At 42.5% G+C, this 19,755-nt stretch overlaps 1 protein-coding gene across 1 annotated transcript in view; it reads left to right on the top strand.

Moving 5' to 3' along the window:
• LOC146608560 (ATP-binding cassette sub-family C member 4-like) overlaps positions 1-17,991 on the top strand; it is a 37,515-nt gene extending 19,524 nt beyond the window's left edge. Inside the window, exons 11-31 of the mRNA XM_085347298.1 lie at positions 2,537-2,728; positions 3,301-3,395; positions 3,628-3,714; positions 4,442-4,538; positions 6,860-7,078; positions 8,842-8,979; positions 9,113-9,150; positions 9,560-9,684; positions 9,847-9,993; positions 11,875-11,954; positions 13,013-13,163; positions 13,265-13,384; positions 13,788-13,898; positions 15,624-15,724; positions 15,830-16,021; positions 16,103-16,258; positions 16,524-16,613; positions 16,697-16,869; positions 16,995-17,100; positions 17,664-17,798; positions 17,889-17,991. Of these exons, the coding sequence (XP_085203424.1) occupies positions 2,537-2,728; positions 3,301-3,395; positions 3,628-3,714; positions 4,442-4,538; positions 6,860-7,078; positions 8,842-8,979; positions 9,113-9,150; positions 9,560-9,684; positions 9,847-9,993; positions 11,875-11,954; positions 13,013-13,163; positions 13,265-13,384; positions 13,788-13,898; positions 15,624-15,724; positions 15,830-16,021; positions 16,103-16,258; positions 16,524-16,613; positions 16,697-16,869; positions 16,995-17,100; positions 17,664-17,798; positions 17,889-17,906 (2,571 nt within the window). The 3' untranslated portion in view covers positions 17,907-17,991. The remainder of the gene's footprint in view (positions 1-2,536; positions 2,729-3,300; positions 3,396-3,627; positions 3,715-4,441; positions 4,539-6,859; positions 7,079-8,841; positions 8,980-9,112; positions 9,151-9,559; positions 9,685-9,846; positions 9,994-11,874; positions 11,955-13,012; positions 13,164-13,264; positions 13,385-13,787; positions 13,899-15,623; positions 15,725-15,829; positions 16,022-16,102; positions 16,259-16,523; positions 16,614-16,696; positions 16,870-16,994; positions 17,101-17,663; positions 17,799-17,888) is intronic.
• The last annotated feature ends 1,764 nt before the right edge of the window (positions 17,992-19,755 follow it).

Below are 19,755 nucleotides of genomic sequence, written 5' to 3'. Positions count from 1 at the left end.
CTCTGGGGTGGAGTCAGGAGGGCTGCCCCAGACTCTGTGGGGCTGGGCGGTGCTGCTGCTGCGGGCCCCGGTCCGGATGGGCCTGGGCCCCCTTGCCCTGGTGGGTTCCAGAGTGTGGGGGTGCCTACTGGGGTCAGCGGGGGAGCTGGCCCCAGGGAGGGGCCACTTGCCCCTCCCTTTCTTCCCTCCCCATCCTCAGCTGCCTCCCTATTCCCGCTCTACCACACCCACCCACACACGCAGGGCTTGGGGTGCAGGTATGTCACCAGGGTGCAGGGGAGGCACTCCCTCTCTGTCCCCTTCTGGCCGCCTGTGCCTCAATTTTATTCTGCAACCTAGACATCCACATTACTCACACTCTCACATAACACATACATATAGGGCCTTGGGGGTGGGCACGTTTTACAGCATCCAGAGGATGGTTGGTGTATTCCAACCCACCTCGGGCGCTGATGCCCTACCCTCAATTTTAAATGTATTTAGACACTAAGGGTTTTCGGGAGGAGCCGTGCTGCTCTCTGAGAGGAAGCTAGTACCATGCTCTCCTGAGTTTTAAATGCACTTTAGAACAGCACACAGCAACACTACATATGAGCGGGCGTAGGGAGGTTTGAGGTCTTCACTCACCCCGGTTCTGTTGGCCGTCAGGGCTGGGGGGCTGGGAGGAGGTGCTGGCCGTCAGACTGGGGTCTGGGATGCGGGGCCTCCCTGCTACTGCAGATAAGGAGGTGGTCCGCTTGCCTCCACCCCAGAGAGAAGGGTTACATCTCCTGGGTCTAGGTGTGGCTTGCCCCTCTGAGGGCGGGGGTACCTGGACCTGGGATATGGAGTATGTTTGGGGAGTGCGACTGTCTGTGCAGTGTCTATTTGTGTCTGTCTGCACGTTAGGTAAGTGCCGAGTATTTGGTTGTGCATATGGGGTGGGAATGCACGTTTGTGTCCGCGTGCGCCTGTTCGTCTGTGTCTATATGTCAGGTTGGGTCTTAGACTCAACCTCTCTGGGTAGATCTCAGGCCCTCTAAAGTACGGAGGCCTATCTCCCCTCACCACACTCCCTGCCGGTGGCTGATGCCCTCAGACCTTGGTGTGTTGGTGGTCCTTGTCGTCTGGGGCTGGGCACTCATGTATGTACCGGCTCACTCCTGGTGGCCGATTGGTGGGACCTGGCGCCTGTGGCCCGGCTGGGCCCCTTCCGGGGGGTGGGATGCCCTCAGGCCTCTGGCCTCTGGGCCTGAAGCTCGGTCCTCTCTGGCACAGCTGGCTGCCGGCAGAGCCCGCGGGCACGCCACTGCAACCCCCTCTGGCCTCTGCTCCGTAGCTGCTGGATGACCTCTCGTTTGGGGCTCTACTCAGCTCTTCCCAGGAGGGTGGCACGGTTCCCCCCCTTTTGGTGGTTCTCCTCGGGTCCTTGTACTCTGGGGCCTCTGGATATCTGGGGCCTGGATCTCCTCCATACCTGCTTCATACCCTGGTGGACGGGGCTATGGCTCCCCACACTCCCTAGCAGATCGTTACATGGAGAAACCTTTGGAATACAAGCATGCTGATCCACACAGGTATGCACACAGGTGTACACACGGGTATTCACAGACACGGACTACACCTTTCTTGGCTGCTGCCTCAAAGCACATTGTGTGCTGTCTATCTTGCGTGCTGCACAATATCATTTAATATTTAGTATCTACTGTTATCTACAGCTAGCTAGTTTATTGTGATGGTGCTGTTTTTATTATGTTGCTCTTTTTTTGTTTGCTTTCTCTTCTGTTTTTTTTTTCTTCATACAGGTGATCCAGGTGTTTTGTTTGTTTTTCTTTCTTTCTTCCCCCCTTCTCACCGTCTCTTCTCCCCTTTGGTTTTCTTTCTCTCCCTCTCTTTCTTTCATTCTTTCTCCCTGTCCTATCCCCCAGTCATGTCTGTCCCGTTTATAGCAACCGAAAATAAAATAAATTCATATGGACCAATATGGCAAGGCCATGATGATCCACTTGGTAAAATAAATCCGCTTGGCATCTTTCTTGGCCTTAAAACAACAATTCTGATGGCTAAAGATCCAAACGGGACACGAAAAAAAAAAAAGTTTAACTGACTCGACTTTATTTAAAAAACATCCTTTAATTCTTTCTTTTAACAGTGTGCTTGATTTCATTTGTAAAATAGTGGAGGTTTTTTCCTTTTTTTTCTGTTTTGTTTTTTTCTGTTACTGCATAGAGTCCTATGAAATATGTGGCCCATGATTCAGTACCTTGTACATTCACATTTAGCAAAAGTAGCTAAAGATCAGCTAAATCTGATCTGTATGACTTTATCAGTCATTATTCAGTTTATTCAGGTTTAGAGGCATATGTTTATACACAGCTCTTTTATGGTTCTGCCAAGGTGTTTGAGTTGTGTTGAGGTCCAGAATTTGTCTGGGCCATTGCACCATAGCAACTTGGAAACAAAGTGCTAAACCATTGCAGTATTTGTCACTGACAAAAAAAAAAAAAAAAAAAGCAATTTACCCAGCTTACATGCATGACATCCATGTTTTCCTCAGTCATCCCTGCTAAGTGCAATCCTGGGAGAGCTTCCTCGTGATACAGGCACACTGAAGGTCAAAGGTCAGCTAACCTACGCATCCCAGCAACCGTGGGTGTTCCCTGGAACCATTCGCAGCAACATCCTTTTTGGGAGAGAACTTAACCCAAAGAAATATGAGCAGGTCCTTAGAGCCTGTGCTCTGAAGAAGGTGAGCTAATGTGTTCTATCAAAACGGAATATTGTGTTCATGACAATGTAGAAATACTACTTGAAAAACTATGACTGAAAAGCTTCTAAAGCCTGAACTACTACTGTGGATTTCATGGACCCGGACTTTACAGAGAAGCAGATGCATGTCCACAACTCAGGCTTCTTCTAGTCATGATTCTGGGTTTTGTACCCAGCGTTTTTCAGCTTTGGAATCTCAGTCTTCAGTTTGATATTTTCTGTATGACCTTGTTGTAACCTATGTTGTAATTTTCTGTTGAATATTATGTTTGCTTGGGTTGTGTTTTCATTCTGATTTTATGTTTTGTATTCATAGTTTCTTTGTTAGTTATTCTCAGGTTTTTCCTTTCCTCTTATGTTTTTAATGCCTAGTCTGCGTTTCGATCATTAATACTTGTCCTGGAATCTCTATCTGTGCTTATAGTACAGGATAGCCTATTTTGCTAATATTCTGAAGAACAAAACCAAACTGCCAATATTTATCAAATGACTAAAATGTTCCCCTATTTTTGGCATTCACATTTATTTTTGTTACACGTACATTTTGTGCAGGACCTGGAGATGTTCCCAGATGGAGACCTAACACTGATTGGAGACAGAGGAGCCACACTCAGTGGTGGACAGAAAGCTCGTGTAAACCTGGCGAGGTACGACAACAGTCACAGCAGTTATGTCATTGTTATGCACAGGAGAGAAATCCATTTTTAGTATAATCCTCAACAGATTTGAATTCCTTCTCTGAGTTATTAGGCAGCCTAAAATAGAGGCAGCAATAACCTATATGTTCGGGCAATTTTTTTAAACCTCCAGGTATGCACACTACTGTTGCTATAGTTGTTCTACTTCACATGCCATAATCAAAGCCCTTTTTTTTTACAGGGCTGTGTATGAGGATGCAGACATCTACCTCCTGGATGACCCTTTAAGTGCTGTGGATGCAGAAGTTGGAAAACATCTTTTCGACAAGTAATGACTGCTCACAATTATCTGTGTCCCAAAGAGATACCCATATGTATTCATACACATGAAGTATAGTATATTCTACATGCTACATATCTCTGTTTTATAGAAACGAAGGGAATTATTAATTGTAAGGTTAGATTTGAGTTTTCAATTCAACACCGGTCATTTCATGGCACTTTATACTGTAAAGTAAAGACCCAACAATACTATCACTGATAAACTTAGAAGTGGGATTATTATGCTCACATCGAGCCATGATTTTTATTTTAGTTGCACTGCATGATTGGCAGTTCCAAATAAGCATTATTTAACTGTTACCAGTCCTTTTAAAGCCTCTCAGTTGACACAGAGATAAGGAGAAAAAGCCATAAAGATTTCTTTAAGTACATACTGCTGAGGTAATGCACACAGATCCTTTTCTGCTCTATCACAGCCACAGACTTTTTGCTTTTTTCCCCCTGTAGAAATATATTTTCTGCCACACATCCTGTTTGACCTTTTAAATGTTCTCTTACTCAAATTTTACACAAGTCAGCTATAAATGTGTCATAGTTCCAATATTGTAATCACTTTAAACAAACGCAAACAATGAATCTGGATCTTGAGGACTGAGCTCGCATTACACAGCTGCGTTGTGTCGTGCAGTATGGACCTATATGAGATTTTTAAAAGGAGAAAAGTTCCACTTCTTATTTATGAAATGTGTACACCTGTCTGTGCTTATGATCAGGTGTATCTGTGGCTTGCTGAAGAACAAGTGTCGTATCCTGGTCACACATCAGCTGCAACATCTGAGGGAAGTTGACCAGATCCTGGTCCTGAAGGAGGTTTGTACTCCTGCAAAAGAAAATTGCTTGAAGGAAGCCTGCCTCCTGCTTCTTAACCATGCCATTGCAATAAATAAAGCATTCCCACAGCAGAATCCTGCCTAGTCGGTCAGACTTGGCCTGACATGGTGACAATAACCTGATCAGCTGCGACATTAAAACCACAAAAAAGGTTCTCACCCATTCAGTAATGAACCTGGGCTGTTTATGTCACAGTATGGCTGCCGACGGACAGCCGACTGTGAGGAGTGAGGACGTGGAAGTGCAGACATGCAAAGAGACAAAACTTGAGCATAACAAAAATGAGCTGTTTATTAAGGCTGGCAAAATGGTACAAAACAAAAGGCAAAGACGAAAGTAAACAATAACCTAAACTGGGTGAACTAAGATTAAAACATGACCTCACAAACCTTGAACATTTAGACCTGGCATGGATTCCTAGAAAAACCTGGAAACATGACATGAACATAGCAGACGACCACCCACTGGAGGTGATCAGGGGAAGTGGAAACACATAGGGACACAGCTGACACAAATTAACATGTCACAGGGGAAGAGCAAAACTAAACACGAAGAACATGGGACACCAGACCTCTTCAAAATAAAATGGGAAACATAACGAGACACAGACGTGACAACACAAGCTTGACAACATAAGAAACGCAGATATGAAACACATGAGGGGTGAGGGAGACTTAAAAACAGGGGTGAAGACGCAAGGGGAATCTAATAAACAGTGAACTGTAACGGCAACCTATGCACAATAGAATTGAACTTAGAGAACCTAATAAACTTAAACATAAACATACTCAAAACATTGGGCCAGAAGACCCAGAATCATGACAGTTTAGTGGTTTCATGCACCTGGACATTATCGGTCCTGTGGGTTGCCTGCTGGGGCTTTGGCTTTTTAAAAGAATGTTTGGGGCTGGTTTAGCTGTAAACTGGGGAGCTCTTGTCCATTAGATGTATTTGCACTTGTTGAGAACCTGTTGTTTAGATGGTGATATGTGTATATAGGACCACGAATGTCAGGATCCAAGGTTTCTCAGAAGAGCTGTCTTACACTGTAAGGACATAACTGCTACTCATCTGTCTGTGGTTTTATTAATGCTGTCGCTTGTGTCAGTGTTAGTCATAATCCTATATATGTATATATGTATAAATGGTGACATTTCAACCATTTCTAAAATCGAAACAAATACGAAGCATTTTGACCACAGGTAAAAGTATTTTACAAATCTGTGCATCCACACCTAAATGCATTGTGATCACTTATGCACAACTTTTTAAGTTCAATTTAAGAAATCTGATCATCTTCTCTTTCAAAAATCTTTCTGTGCATACACATAACATCACTTTAATTTTCACTCACAACACCATGGTTGTACAGGACTGTGGACCATCCTCTGAAGTGGGTATATGCTAATCCATTTAATGTGAAATAAAACTTTGATGTTAATCTTACTATTCTCTGAAAACAGCAACATTATTGTTAGCTTAATTGCTAATCCTGGACATTTCTGCTCTCAGCTGACATCAAGTCAGACAAACCTTGGCAATGGAACAGTGGACAGTGGAAGAACAGATGTCCCAGTTTTCTGCTGGGACTTGAACACAGCTTAGATTTGTGGATCTGTGTGAAACTACCTGGGTCTCAAAACCCTATGTGGACATGCGATGTGACCTGTATGTAATGAATGATTCGTGCATGTGCACTTAAGGTTTTGTAAGTGAGGCAAAGGGTTATGTGTATTTTTAGATATTTGTGTGCACAGGAAGATTTTTTGAAAGAACATAATCAAATTTCTGAACTTGAAGTTGTGCGTAAACAAGCAGCATTTATTTAGGTTTGGATGTACAGATTTATAAAATGGTTTTCCGTGTGGTTAAGATGTTTTGTATTTGTGTTTGGAGCACACATTTGGAGTTCCAAAGTTTCATTGACCATACAGACCCACCCTTAAGATTGACCTCAGTACTCATTCTTCTCGGGTTTTATGAGTTTGATTTCTTTGTTTGGAGAAGTTTCAGTAAACACTTTCCTACATTGAAGCCTTTGACGCCTTTGACTTCTACCTGTTCCCGTGTTTCAAAGGGAGATGAGGATTGTATGCACTGGGTTTTAGGGGGTTATAGAGTCCCAGATTCCAGATTCACTTGGTTAAGTGCAAAGGTTTGTCTTGGGGTACCCCTGTAGGGTAGAGCCTACAGGGGTTACAAACAGTGAACAACCCCCTTTCCCCCCATTGGACTATCCATATACCAAAAGAACAGCAGCCTAGATGTCCAGTAACTGATTTCCTTTGTTGCATCTTTAGGGTCAAATCATGGTCCAGGGAAGCTACAGTGAGCTGCAGTCCTCTGACCTCGATATGGTGTCCCTGCTGAGACGTGATGAGGAGCAGGAGCAATTGTCTCCATTTGCTGACCCAGAAAAACTGTCTTTACAAAGTCGGTGGACAAATGATTCTCACAGTTCACACTGTTTCCTCAACTGCCCCCTTCCACCAGAAAGCACCTACACTGAGCATCTTCCTGTATGTATATTTACTAAAGAGATTGAACATTGCTATTTTTACAAAATAGTGTTGTTTTACCTTCAGTTTTTTAAAAATGTAATTAATTTTCATAGACCCCCATGCATTGTCCTTTCTCTTTTTCTTTAAAGTTTCTATATGGTACCATGGTATATAAACAAGTCCATTTATTACTTCTTCTAATATGTGACATTTGTAGATATTATCTGATAGCCATTTGGCTAGAAAAGATATGCTAACTTCAGGTAGCTATTGGAGAAGTTCACTTACTCTAAGTCAGGGGTGCCAAATCCCAGTCCTCGAGAGTTACTGTCCTGCAGCTTTTAGATGCATCCCTACTCTAACACAGCTGAATCAAACGGTTTGATTACCTCTTCAGCATGCCATCAAGTTTGGCAAAGGCCTGATAACAAGCCATTCATTTGATTCATTTGATTTGAACAAGGATGCATCTAAAAGCTACAGGACGGTAGCGCTCGAGGACTGGGATTGGGCACCCCTGCTCTAAGTAATTAGTTAATGTGTTAATAAATGGTAAATGGCCTGTATTTGCATAGTGCTTTACTTAGTCCCTAAGGACCCAAAAAGTGCTTTACACGACATTCAGTCATTCACCATTCACACACACATTCATACACAGATTCACACACTGCTGATGGCAAGCTACATTGTAGCCACAGCTGCCATGGAGCGCACTGACAGAGGCGAGGCTGCCGGACACTGGTGCCACCGGGCCCTCTGACCACCACCAGTAGGCAACGGGTGAAGTGAAGGGGTGAAGTAATAAAATCATGAAAATGTATGAAAATTAAAACAACACAGAAAATTTAACCCCAAATCAACTATCTCAAATCCTCAACCTCTTAAAAAGTAAAAAAAGATGAGTGAAGAAGAAACACTTAGCGCATCATGGCACCCTAGACCTATTGCAGTGTAACTAAAAGAGGCTTGAGGGTCACCTGATCCAGCTCTTACTAATGCTTTATAAAAAGTCTAATCTTAAAAGTAGTGATGGTGTCTGTCTCCTGAATCCATACTAGAAGCTGGCTGTACAGAGAGGGGCCTGAAAGCTGAAGGCTCTGCCTTCCAAATATTGTAGCAACAACAAGTAAGCCTGCAGTCCGAGAGTGAAGTGCTTTATTGAGCTGATATGGTGCTGTGTGGTGTTCATTCATGGTACATGATATGGTAATGGATGGTACATATACACTGCACTTATACACTTAACACTGAATTACTGCATCCATGTAATGTGGTGTGTAGGTAATCAGCATGCAGGCACTGTAAAGTTGTTACTGAAGCTAAGATTGCTTTGATGGCAGCTTTCAGCTCATCTTTATGTGTCCATTTCCGCTCCATGTGAGGTCTCCCAATTTCTTAAATCAGCTATTCTTGACAATCCTTTCAACAGCTTTGAAAGAATTCTCACCTTTTCCTACTCTACGGTTCCTTTCAGTCAAATTTCACGTTACATGTAATAAATATATAAGAAAAAACTATACTGTCAAAAGTATTTGCTCATTTGACCATTCATCCAGAAACACATTTATCAGGTCAGACAAGAAGGACTAGCTCACGGTCCTTGCTCTAATTCATCCTAAAGGTGTTCTGTTGAGTTGAGGTCAGGTTTTCATGATATATATATTTCTCACTAATATTATTTTAGATGCACTATCATGAAGTGTCAGCTTTGTTCTGAGATTACAAACAGTAAAACTATGTTCAAGTATAAAGATGTGCCTGGATCATTTCTTGTTTTGCAGGTTGAAGCTATTCAAACTATTGCAGAGGAGACACGAGCTGAAGGAAATGTCAGCAGTCACATTTATTTTACATACTTCACGGCAGGCTGTAGCCTTCTGGTTTTAATGGTTATAGTATTTCTCAGTATTCTAGCTGAGGTAAGTCACAGACCTCTTATGGTACCATTAGCAAGTGAATGGAGATTTTTAATGCAATGTTTTTATTCATTGTGAACATAAGAAACAAAACCAAGTTGAACCTTTTTTTTTATTGTTTGTTTCTTTTCAATAGGTGGCATATATCCTTCAGGACTGGTGGTTGGTATACTGGTGAGAACTCAACACACTTTTAGTACTGTGTAACACTGTGCAAGTCTTGAGATACACCTCATTTCTTTATAATTTGCTTCTAAGGAGCTAAAACGTTTTTAGATATATTGTAATGTAAAGGCCCTACAAAGAGATTTGATAAAACAGCAAGCGCTTTGGGGACAGTGGGAAGGCAAAAAAATAATAAATCTATTTTTTCCTTCTGTTCTGCATTTCTATGTATGTTTTCAATAACTCACTACACGTGTGTCCCATTTTGCAAGCAAAGTATAAAGAAATTAGTGGTAGATCAGGACTTTAGTCCAGTTCTGTAGAGCCAGTAGCTTACTTTTCTATTCATTTAATTACAGAACATTTTATTAGACTGTTTAAGTGATGTTCTTTGTTTAATTGTCTTCTCACCTGACAGGGCAAGAGATGATTTTACAAACGGCACAAACAGCAGAGTCACTGCTGTTAGCCTTAAAAGTGGAATGAATGTTACTAGTTCATACCAAGAGTTTAATCTCTCTTTTTACCTCAGCATTTATTCAGGTAAGCCTTTCAGTCCTGTAGTTCTTACTGAAATCTTCACATACTATTGTTGACTACCATGTGTTTAGTGTCCATTATGTTATATTACTTGGTAGAATATCCTGCTGTAAATCAAATACCAAACTATTTTTTTTAATATAGTCCTGCTGTGTTTACTTTTAGGTTTGACAGCAGCAGCTGTGGTCTTTGGTTTTGCCAGGAGTTTGGTGATATTTCATGGGCTGGTGAGATCAGCTCAGACTCTTCACAACAGCATGTTTAGTGCTGTGCTCCACACTCCTGTTAGCTTCTTTGATGTCAACCCCATAGGTGAGGCCTACACAGGATTTATTTTTATTTTTAAGAGGAAACAGTCACATATTTATCTGCCTAGTGTTTGTTAATAATGGATTGCATTTATATAGCGCTTTTCTAGAGCCTCCGAGCGCTTACAATTCTACTATTCATTCACTCTCACATTCACACACTGGTGGAGGCAAGCTACAGTTGTAGCCACAGCTGCCCTGGGGCAGACTGACAGAAGCGAGGCTGCCATATCGCGCCATCAGCCCCTCTGGCCATCACCAGGTGAAGTGTCTTACCCAAGGACACAACGACCAAGACAAACAGAGCTTCGGATCGAACCGGCAACCTTCCGGTTACAAGATGAGCTTCCCAACCCCCTGAACCATGGTCCATTGTTTAAAGGTGTAAAATGTAAGACTCTTGTAGGAGCCAGGAGTTTTAATCCGCCTGGAGCATCACATCATGGTGGAACTTGGGAACGGATAATTCGTATGATCAGAAGAATTCTGAGATCCGTTCTTCAGCAACAACAGTTGGACGACGATGGATTAAATACGGTTCTATGTGAAATTGAAGCAATTTTAAATGACAGACCCATCACAAAGCTTTCTGATGATCCAAAAGACCTAGAGCCACTTACACCAAATCACATCCTCCTGATGAAAGGAAAACCATCTTTACCACCCGGACTATTTGACCCTCAGGATATGTATCTGAAGAGAAGATGGAAACAGGCTCAGTACATCTCAGATCTTTTTTGGAAACGATGGATACGCGAATACCTGCCTTTGTTACAGGAGAGACAAAAATGGAACCAAAAGAAGAAGAATCTAAAACCTGGAGATATAGTCATTATAATGGATTCTTCTGCACCGCGTGGTTCCTGGCCACTTGGAAGAGTTCTGGAAGCCATTCGTGACAAAAAAGGACTTGTGCGATCTGCACGTTTAAAAACAAAGACTAATATTCTGGAAAGACCTGTAACTAAACTTTGCTTGTTACATGAGACTGTAATCTAAAAGTGTGTTACTTATGTTTATTTATGTGAATGTATAGGTCTAAAGTAGACTGTATTAGTGGCTCCTTATTTTCTTTGTGATTAGAATTGCCATGTCTGATAGCCATTTCAATTAGGGGCCGGGGTGTAGGAGCCATTCTTGGGTTAATACCTTATGTGGTCACTAGAGGTCACCTTTTTCTGTTTTGATTATGTAATGTAAAGGTATTTAAGGTAGACGCACGTAATCGGCGTCAGGTGTGTCATTGAGAAGGCAAACAGTTTGTGATCGTTGCGCTGTTATGCTAAGGCGATACAGAATAAAGACCAAAAAGGACAAGATACATACTGCTGGATTTATTGGACTGTGAACTTAATTCATGCATACCAGTGACATCGCGTCACCCCCGTTAACGACCACCTCAGTGGCTTCAAGCGTAGGCTTAGCCTCTACAACTCTAATTCAAAAATAAATCAAAACTGTCACCAATTGGGGCAGTGTTTCACTGGAAAATTCGTAGGTATCAATCCCCAATGTTTAAAAGACAAACCGCAGAATTAAATCTTGCTAACTATCCAATAACACCGGAGACACTGAAAGCTTTTAAGGCTGGTATTAACATGTTAGCCTGCTTACTTTAGTTGAGATCTCTGTATAGATTGCATAAACATCTAGGACATAACTTTAAAGCTGTTATTTTCTCACATTCTGCTCACAGATTTGGTTTAATTTCATTTTTAATTTCATTTTTAAACCATTTTCAATAAGCAATCACACACATTAGCCAGAAACTCCTAAAGTCTGAACTGCAGGCCTCACATCCACTTATAACACAGAATATTTTCAAGTTGACATTCTGCCCTTTAACAACATAGTCCTGTTAATTAAAACTGTGTCTGCATTGTAGGAAGAATACTCAACAGGTTTTCCAAAGATGTCAGCCAAATGGACTCCGTGCTACCTATCACCTTTGTGGACTTCTATCAAGTAAAGACTACCATAAATTATATACATATGTAGACAAAAATACTGTGCCACCTACACCATGTTACATTTACAGGAGCTGCTTGTCCACAGAAACCCATGCTATGAACCTTCAAGCATACATGCTCAATCATCCATGTAAGGAAATCCCAAAAAATTGATTCTGTTCATCTTGACATAGCATTTTGTGGGAGAAACGTTTCATCACTCATCCAAGTGACTTCTTCAGTCTGGACTGACTGCAGGTTTCCCCAAGTTTATGAGGATTACACATCCTGGATAGGGAGGAACGCTGGTTTGAGCGTGGAGTCAAGGAGGCCATTTACGTGAAAAGGGAAAGACCATCTCTGAATCGAGGAGGGGGCCTAAGGGTACATCTTTCACCAACTTACAATGCTGTGATTGCAGCCATACCCCAACTCTCTGTGAATTTTACCCATGCCCTTGATCAATGGGCTTTGATCAGTAATTGTTGATCAATGGTCATGGCAATTTGCATATTAACAATCAAGGAACTGACCCCACAGCCCATTGTTCATTCATTGGGCTGGTTTCAGTCATTGTACAAATGTGCTGTTTATAAGGTTGGGGAGGTATCTCTGGCTCTCTTCCACAGCATGTCTTTTATCCTGTTTTCCTTCTCCCACCCCAACCGGTCACGGGAGATGGCCCCGCCCCTCCCTGAGCCTGGTTCTGCCGGAGGTTTCTCCCACTGAAAACACTACGTCCAGATGAACATAATCACGTTTTTGGGACTTCCAGCATAGAGTTTTTGTATGCTTTTTGAGCACTGGTAGTTTTTTAAACGCGCTATGTGCCTCAGCAGAGTGACCCCACTCTGTAACTCTGCAACTTCATGCTGTGGTTGCTAAATGGCTCCACTTAAAGCTGAATGTGGAATATCTAGGAGGGAAGAAATTTCATGAACTGACAGTTGCCACTATTACTTAAATGATTAGAAGGTGTAGCACTCATTACCTTGGTCCATGTTTTCTTTATTTTGACTTAACAAGATCTTTCAGTGTTTTCATTATTTTTCATTATATGATGTTTTTTTTAAGTTATTTTTACAGAATGTTGGCGTTATCGCGGTGGCAGCCTCAGTTATTCCTCTCATCCTCATCCCTGTTGTGCCTCTCCTGTTAATCTTTCTGTATTTGAGGAGCTTGTACCTTCGTACCTCACGTGATATCAAACGCCTTGAGTCAACAAGTATGTTGATTTATTATTTATATAATTTGTTTTGGGGGAAAAAATAATCTGAAAGGGCCAGCAAAAGTAGTTCTTGTCTTTTCATTTTGCCCTTTCTACAGCTCGGAGTCCAGTTCTCTCACACCTGTCCTCTTCCCTTAATGGTCTTTCTACAATCAGAGCTTCCAGATCAGAAGAGAAGTTAAAGAAAGACTTTGATGCCCATCAGGACCTTCACTCAGGTTTACTCTTTGAGAATAAACATTTACACTTTCCAGGCTGACTGGAATTTGTAAAGTGACTGATTAATTTTCAGTGTTAAGTCCAAAAATTCTGTGAGACAACTTTACTATGGTGCATTTTTGAAAGACATGCAGCAAAATGGTGAAGACTTGAACCCAGGCCACTGCAGTCAGGGTTTCAATGTATGATGTATCTGCTTAACGAAGCAAAAAGAAGACAAATAAGAAATTGAACGACAAACCAAGTCTATTACTTGCCCTGTAGTAATCCAGATACAAAAAATAAGTCTGCCTTTGCAGTTTTGTACCCCTGAGCTGTAAAATGCTGATGATGGAGTATTGTTGACTCAAGTTCAAATTTGAGTAATTCAGTCTCAGGTTTTTTTCTGCTCTTTTGTTTCAGAGGCCTGGTTTTTGTTCCTGATGACCTCCCGCTGGTTTGCACTACGCCTCGACAGCATTTGCTCCATATTTATTACCCTCACAGCATTTGGCTTGATATTACTCAGAGATGGTAAAGAATTAACAACGTCCATCCATCCATCCATCTTCATCCGCTTTGTCCGGGGCCGGGTCGCGGGGGCAGCAGCCTAAGCAAAGAGGCCCAGACCTCCCTCTCCCCAGCCACCTCCTCCAGCTTATCCGGGGGAATACCAAGGCGTTCCCAGGCCAGCCGAGAGATATAATCTCTCCAGCGTGTCCTGGGTCTGCCCCGGGGCCTCCTCCCGGTGGGACATGCCTGGAACACCTCACCCAGGAGGCGCCCAGGGGGCATCCTTGTCAGATGCCCGAACCACCTCAGCTGGCTCCTTTCGATGTGGAGCAGCAGCTGCTCTACTCTGAGGGAGAGGCCAGCCACCCTTCGGAGGAAGCTCATTTCTGCTGCTTGTATCCGCGATCTCGTTCTTTCGGTCACTACCCACAGCTCGTGGCCATAGGTGAGGGTAGGGACGTAGATCGACCGGTAAATTGAGAGCTTCGCTTTTACACTCAGCTCCCTCTTCACCACGACGGACCGGTGCAGCGTCCGCATTACTGCAGCTGCAGCCCCAATCCGTCTGTCGATCTCCGGCTCCCTTCTCCCATCACTCGCGAACAAGACCCCGAGATACTTGAACTCCTCCACTTGGGGCAGGAACTCATCCCCGACCCGGAGTGGACACTCCACCCTTTTCCGGCTGAGAACCATGGCCTCAGATTTGGAGGTGCTGATCCTCATTCCCGCTACTTCATACTCAGCTGTGAACCGTTCCAGTGCGAGCTGGAGGCCCCCACCCGATGAAGCCAACAGAACCACATCATCTGCAAAAATCATCTGCAACAGTCCATTCATTTAACTCTCCTTCAATAATCTCAAATACTGATTAATTCTGTTCCTATCTTGATTCAGAGCAATTGTGTGGCATCGCATGATTTTTACCAAGGTCTCAGTCCTGTCTTATTTACGGTGTTACGTTACTGGCTTTGCTTTTTTTTTTTTTTTAATTAATTAGTTAATTAAAGCTCCTGATTAGGGTCGGGCTAGGCTTAACAGTGGGTTCACACAAAACCTTGGTTGATTGTGACCCACACCTGTTTTCACACCTTGGCTCGTGTGATTAGGTAGAGGATCAATAGGGGGTCCATGTCCCTCTTGGGGGAACACTCAGATAGGGCTTAAAATCTGGGACTCTCCACCAATTACTCTTAGAACTGAAGAAGCTTCTTGGATGAGAGGTGAAACATCTTCAAGGAAATTTAAAGAAGTCCAGACGCTTTTCTTTCCAAGCTCCTTAGACTCCTGATGATTGGAGACCTTGCAAATGATGCATGTAATTTGAGATCTGTTATCTGCATGCAGTTTTAGTTTCTCTTTTGTGGTTTAAATAAAACAGAGAAAAATGATCCACTGGGTAAAAGGGTTTTTCTTTACTCGTCTTGCTATAAAGCTCAAGTAACATTCAGGATCACTCCCAATATTATGAAGGTAGAACCATCTCAGTGAATATATGTCTTTTGCTTTCATGTCTCTTACTAGTGTCACTTTCTTTGCACAATGATCTTGTACTTTTGCAGTTACAAAACGATTTGACTAAAAATTATGTAAAGATGGCAATGTGTTACTGACTGCAATACCAGAGTCCAAGCTAAAGCTACAAAAGCTAAACTGGCAGCACACTGGCCAATTCAACACTTTGTTAAATAGGTTTAGAAGAACAAACTCACGTGGTCTGTTTTTTTTCCTTCTTAAATTTATTAGGGCTGGTGGCTGGAGAGGTAGGCCTGGTTCTTACCTATGCTGTGACACTGATGGGAAACTTCCAGTGGACAGTGAGACAAAGTGCCGAGGTGGAGAACATGGTAAAAACAGAGTGACATTTAAATTTAAGGCTTTTTTCTTCTGTTATCAGATATTCACATGACATGCTGTTATGACCTGCTGAAGGTAGCTCGTGATTTTTTCAGATGACATCAGTGGAGAGGGTGGTGGAGTACACTGAGCTAAAGAGTGAAGCACCCTTAGAAACTCAGAAGCGTCCTCCCCCTGATTGGCCGAGCCAAGGAATGATAACCTTTGATCGAGTGAACTTCTTTTATAGCAAGGATGGACCACCGGTCCTCAAAGACATCAACGCCACGTTTCAACCCAAAGAGAAGGTGACACATCGGTTTGTGGAGAACAGCTGGTTGGGGTCTGAGTGATGATCAGCTGTTGATGTTTTGTGTCCTGTGGGTCAGGTTGGTATTGTGGGTAGAACAGGAGCGGGGAAAAGCTCTCTGGTCTCGGCTCTGTTTCGCCTGGCAGAGCCCCAGGGAAAGATCTACATCGACGGTATTGTGACCTCTGAGATTGGCCTACATGACCTGCGCCAGAAGATGTCCATCATTCCTCAGGTACAACATCAGATGACACTTCAACTGCCTGAAGAAATACGTAGTTACAATCTCACTGTTACAATAATGCTATCCATTTCTGTTATTCTTCTATTAATTGAAACTGCTATATCATTTATTTTCAGTAAATTAAACTCAAAACACAGATTTTCAAAGTCATACGATACTGCGTGTCGTTTCCAAATCCATATCCGGTACATAGAATTAATGACGTAGCAGAGTCTACTGATTTTTCTCCCTGACTTCTCTCCCCTCTGCTCCCCAGGACCCAGTTCTCTTTACTGACAGTGTGAGGAAGAACTTGGACCCTTTCAACCAGCACACTGATGAAGACCTGTGGAAAGCTCTGGAAGAGGCTAGTATTTAATTAGCACACCCAGATTTGTCGTTACTGCCCACAGACCAGCTACAGGTTTCTCCTCTCCATGTTCACTGCAGGTACAGATGAAGTCTGTGGTGGAGGAGCTGCCTGGGAAGCTGGAGACTGTCCTGGCTGAGTCAGGCTCCAACTTCAGCATGGGCCAGAGGCAGCTGCTGTGCCTGGCCAGAGCAGTCCTGAGGAAGAACCGCATCCTCATCATCGATGAAGCCACAGCTAACGTGGACCCGAGGTCCTCCAAACACATTGCCAGCACATATAAAGCATACACAGAAATGTCATTACACATCCACTAGTTTTCTCAGCACACCTCTCCCATATGTTTCTACTGTGTTTTGGTTGTTGCTGTGATTACAGGACAGACGAGCTGATCCAGAAAACCATACGAGACAAGTTCAAAGAATGCACAGTGATCACTATCGCGCATCGCCTCAACACCATTATAGACAGTGACCGCATACTTGTGAGTCATCTCTTCTGTCTCAGTGCAGTTTAATTTAATTTCAATCAACCATGTTTTATAATCATATTATCTCTCAGGAACACCTTGAGGATCTTTAAATTTTAACTTTAGCTGTCCATTTTCAGTCTGACAGTGTGTTAATCAGTTTTCATAGGGGTGGGAAATGCATTTTGTCAATCAGTACCCATGCCTAATGATCGTGAAAGCGATCATGCACTGGCCAGGTTCCTGTTTGGCTCATCCTTAGCAGGTTGTCAGTTTTAAAAAGGACTGCAGAGGACTGTTACATGTCTGGATAACAGACGAATCAGTCACAGTGAATGGATTTAAAGTTCTGGGCCCATGAAATAACTGATATTGGTAAAGATTACAATCAGGATCGTCCCAATTTATAGATATATTTTCCAAAGTAGTTTTTGAGATGTAGCACCATTTTCAAACTAATTTGAGTTCATTATTATTGCTGTGTAGCGTGTCAGTCTTTATATATTTTTCACATGCTAGCTTTTAAAGGACTGTAAGTTTACCGTTATTGGTGAAGAGGACATTTGTCTATTTTTAAGGTTCTGGAGAGTGGGACCATCCAGGAATTCGACCACCCCTTTACCCTGCTGCAAAACAAAGAAGGTGCTCTCTACAGGATGGTGCAACAGATGGGCCAGGCTGAGTCAGCATCTCTACTGGAGTCAGCTAGACAGGTGAGCTGAAAAAAGTGGATAGGGTGGAGAGAGAACTTTGGACTCTGTTTTTAAGTTAATTCGAATTAAAATAACGTTTTTCCCCTCCAGGCAGCACAGAGGTCCTGAAAGTCTGTGGCCAGTGAAGCGTGACTGTTGTGCCTAAGAACTGGAAGCCTTCTACCACTTTGCTAACTTGTACACTTGGATCCTAGAACAGTAGAACCACCGTGGGTTTAAATTGGACGCCCTTGGTATTTTTAAATAAATGTCTAACTACTAAAAGAAATCACTGCCGTCTCTGATCCATGGCTTACACCTAAATGAAAAAACACAACAATGATCATTACAAATGATAAGGATCATTTATACCACGAACCTTCCAGGGGTTATATTTACCCCTTTTTTTGAAATGCTGAGCTCTACAATTGTGCTACACTTGGTTGCCTTGCAGTGCTTATTGGTTACATATTTTAATAACCACTCTCCTATCCGATGACCCATAGCTAAGAGGATTAGCTGACAACACAAACAGATAGGAAGCTAGAGTTATATAGAAAGATTAATATTTATTGCAGAATTTAAAGGGGTTGGGATATTGAGGGAACAGGGAGCAGGTCAGAAAGGTTGACTGGGCAGGTTGCTGCCTATGCAAACCAGATAAAGCTGAATCTTAAATGTCCAGGAGTCCAGGGCTGAAAACTGGGGCTGGAGCAGACTGTGTGGTGGATCATCCAGAGCTTATGTCTTTTTAGTAGTCTTGACTATAGGATGGGATGATGGTGGGGCTCTACTCCAACTGACTCTTTATTGTGCTTAGTTGACAGTGTTGTCTTCTGCTACTCTATAGTTCAAGGTTCACTATCTTGGTGTCAGGTTTCCATTTAGCAGCAGTAATAATGTAGTAGCCACAATGGCCCTGCTGTGGTGAAAGAGTTTAGGTATACTTACAACAGTCTATGTAAATTCTGGAAGTAAATGCCTAAATTTATATCTAGCTACTGGCTCTAACACGAATTCTCTCCTTTGAAGTAACCAGTGAATTTTCCTCCATTAATGCTGTTCATAATTCTAACAGCAAACCTCTTGTGACTCTTCATTAACTAAGGAGCTGAAGCTAGATGGTAGTTTGTGTAGCATAAAGACTGGAGATGGGTAAATGGACTGGTTCTCATATAGTGCTTTTTTACTTGATTACTCAAAGTACTTTAAACACCATTCACACACACATTCATACAAGCACTTTTTCAAGGATTGAACCGCCTGTCTAGTGATGACATGCTCTAACTCCTGAGCCACCTGCCTGAGTAGGTGTTGTTTCATAATAAACCAAATCCATGAACAAATGATGTGTGAAAATGATCAGTGGTTGCCAATTTGTTTGCCAGGAACATTGATGATTTTTGCAATTTCAGTGTTTCTTTTTCAGCTTTGGAGTCTTCAGTTAGTATAGAGAAGGTACAAAGCAGTTTTAAACCACACAAGTTCAGTTTAACTGGACTCCGTTGTTCTGTTAGATGTATTCCTAATAGAGAGAGCTTCCGTTCTATAGTGTGCTGAGCTTTCCTAAAGTAACTAGCTACATTATCATTGGAATAAAATACATTCCTGTTAACAATTATACATGAAATGAACCCAAATAAGTCATACATGAAAACTCCTATCCATTATTCAGTGAGAAAAACAGATGTAACATATCCATACACAGTGTTTGGTTACCTTGGCACTAGGGATGGGTACCGGTGTCCGGTGCCATGATGGCACCGGTTCTGACATAAACGGTAGTAACCAGACCGAAAAGCAGCGCACATTTCGGTGCTTTATTTCGGTGCTTTTTTTTCCTGAGCTGTGATACACTTCTAGCCAATCATTTTACGTTTCCGAGGATAGTAGGCGGGGCCAGGTACGTACGTTCAGTTAGAGCAGAGCTACAGATTAAAAATGTCCAAGGCGAAGCGGTCAAAAGTCTGGCTGTACT

This window comes from Diplotaxodon limnothrissa, linkage group LG23, assembly GCF_057381915.1.
Source record: "Diplotaxodon limnothrissa isolate DT_005_m linkage group LG23, D_limnothrissa_male_GT1.1, whole genome shotgun sequence".
NCBI classification, from domain to species: Eukaryota; Metazoa; Chordata; class Actinopteri; order Cichliformes; family Cichlidae; genus Diplotaxodon; species Diplotaxodon limnothrissa.
Note: the sequence above shows the minus strand (reverse complement) of the source record. Positions and strands in the feature narration are given on the sequence as shown.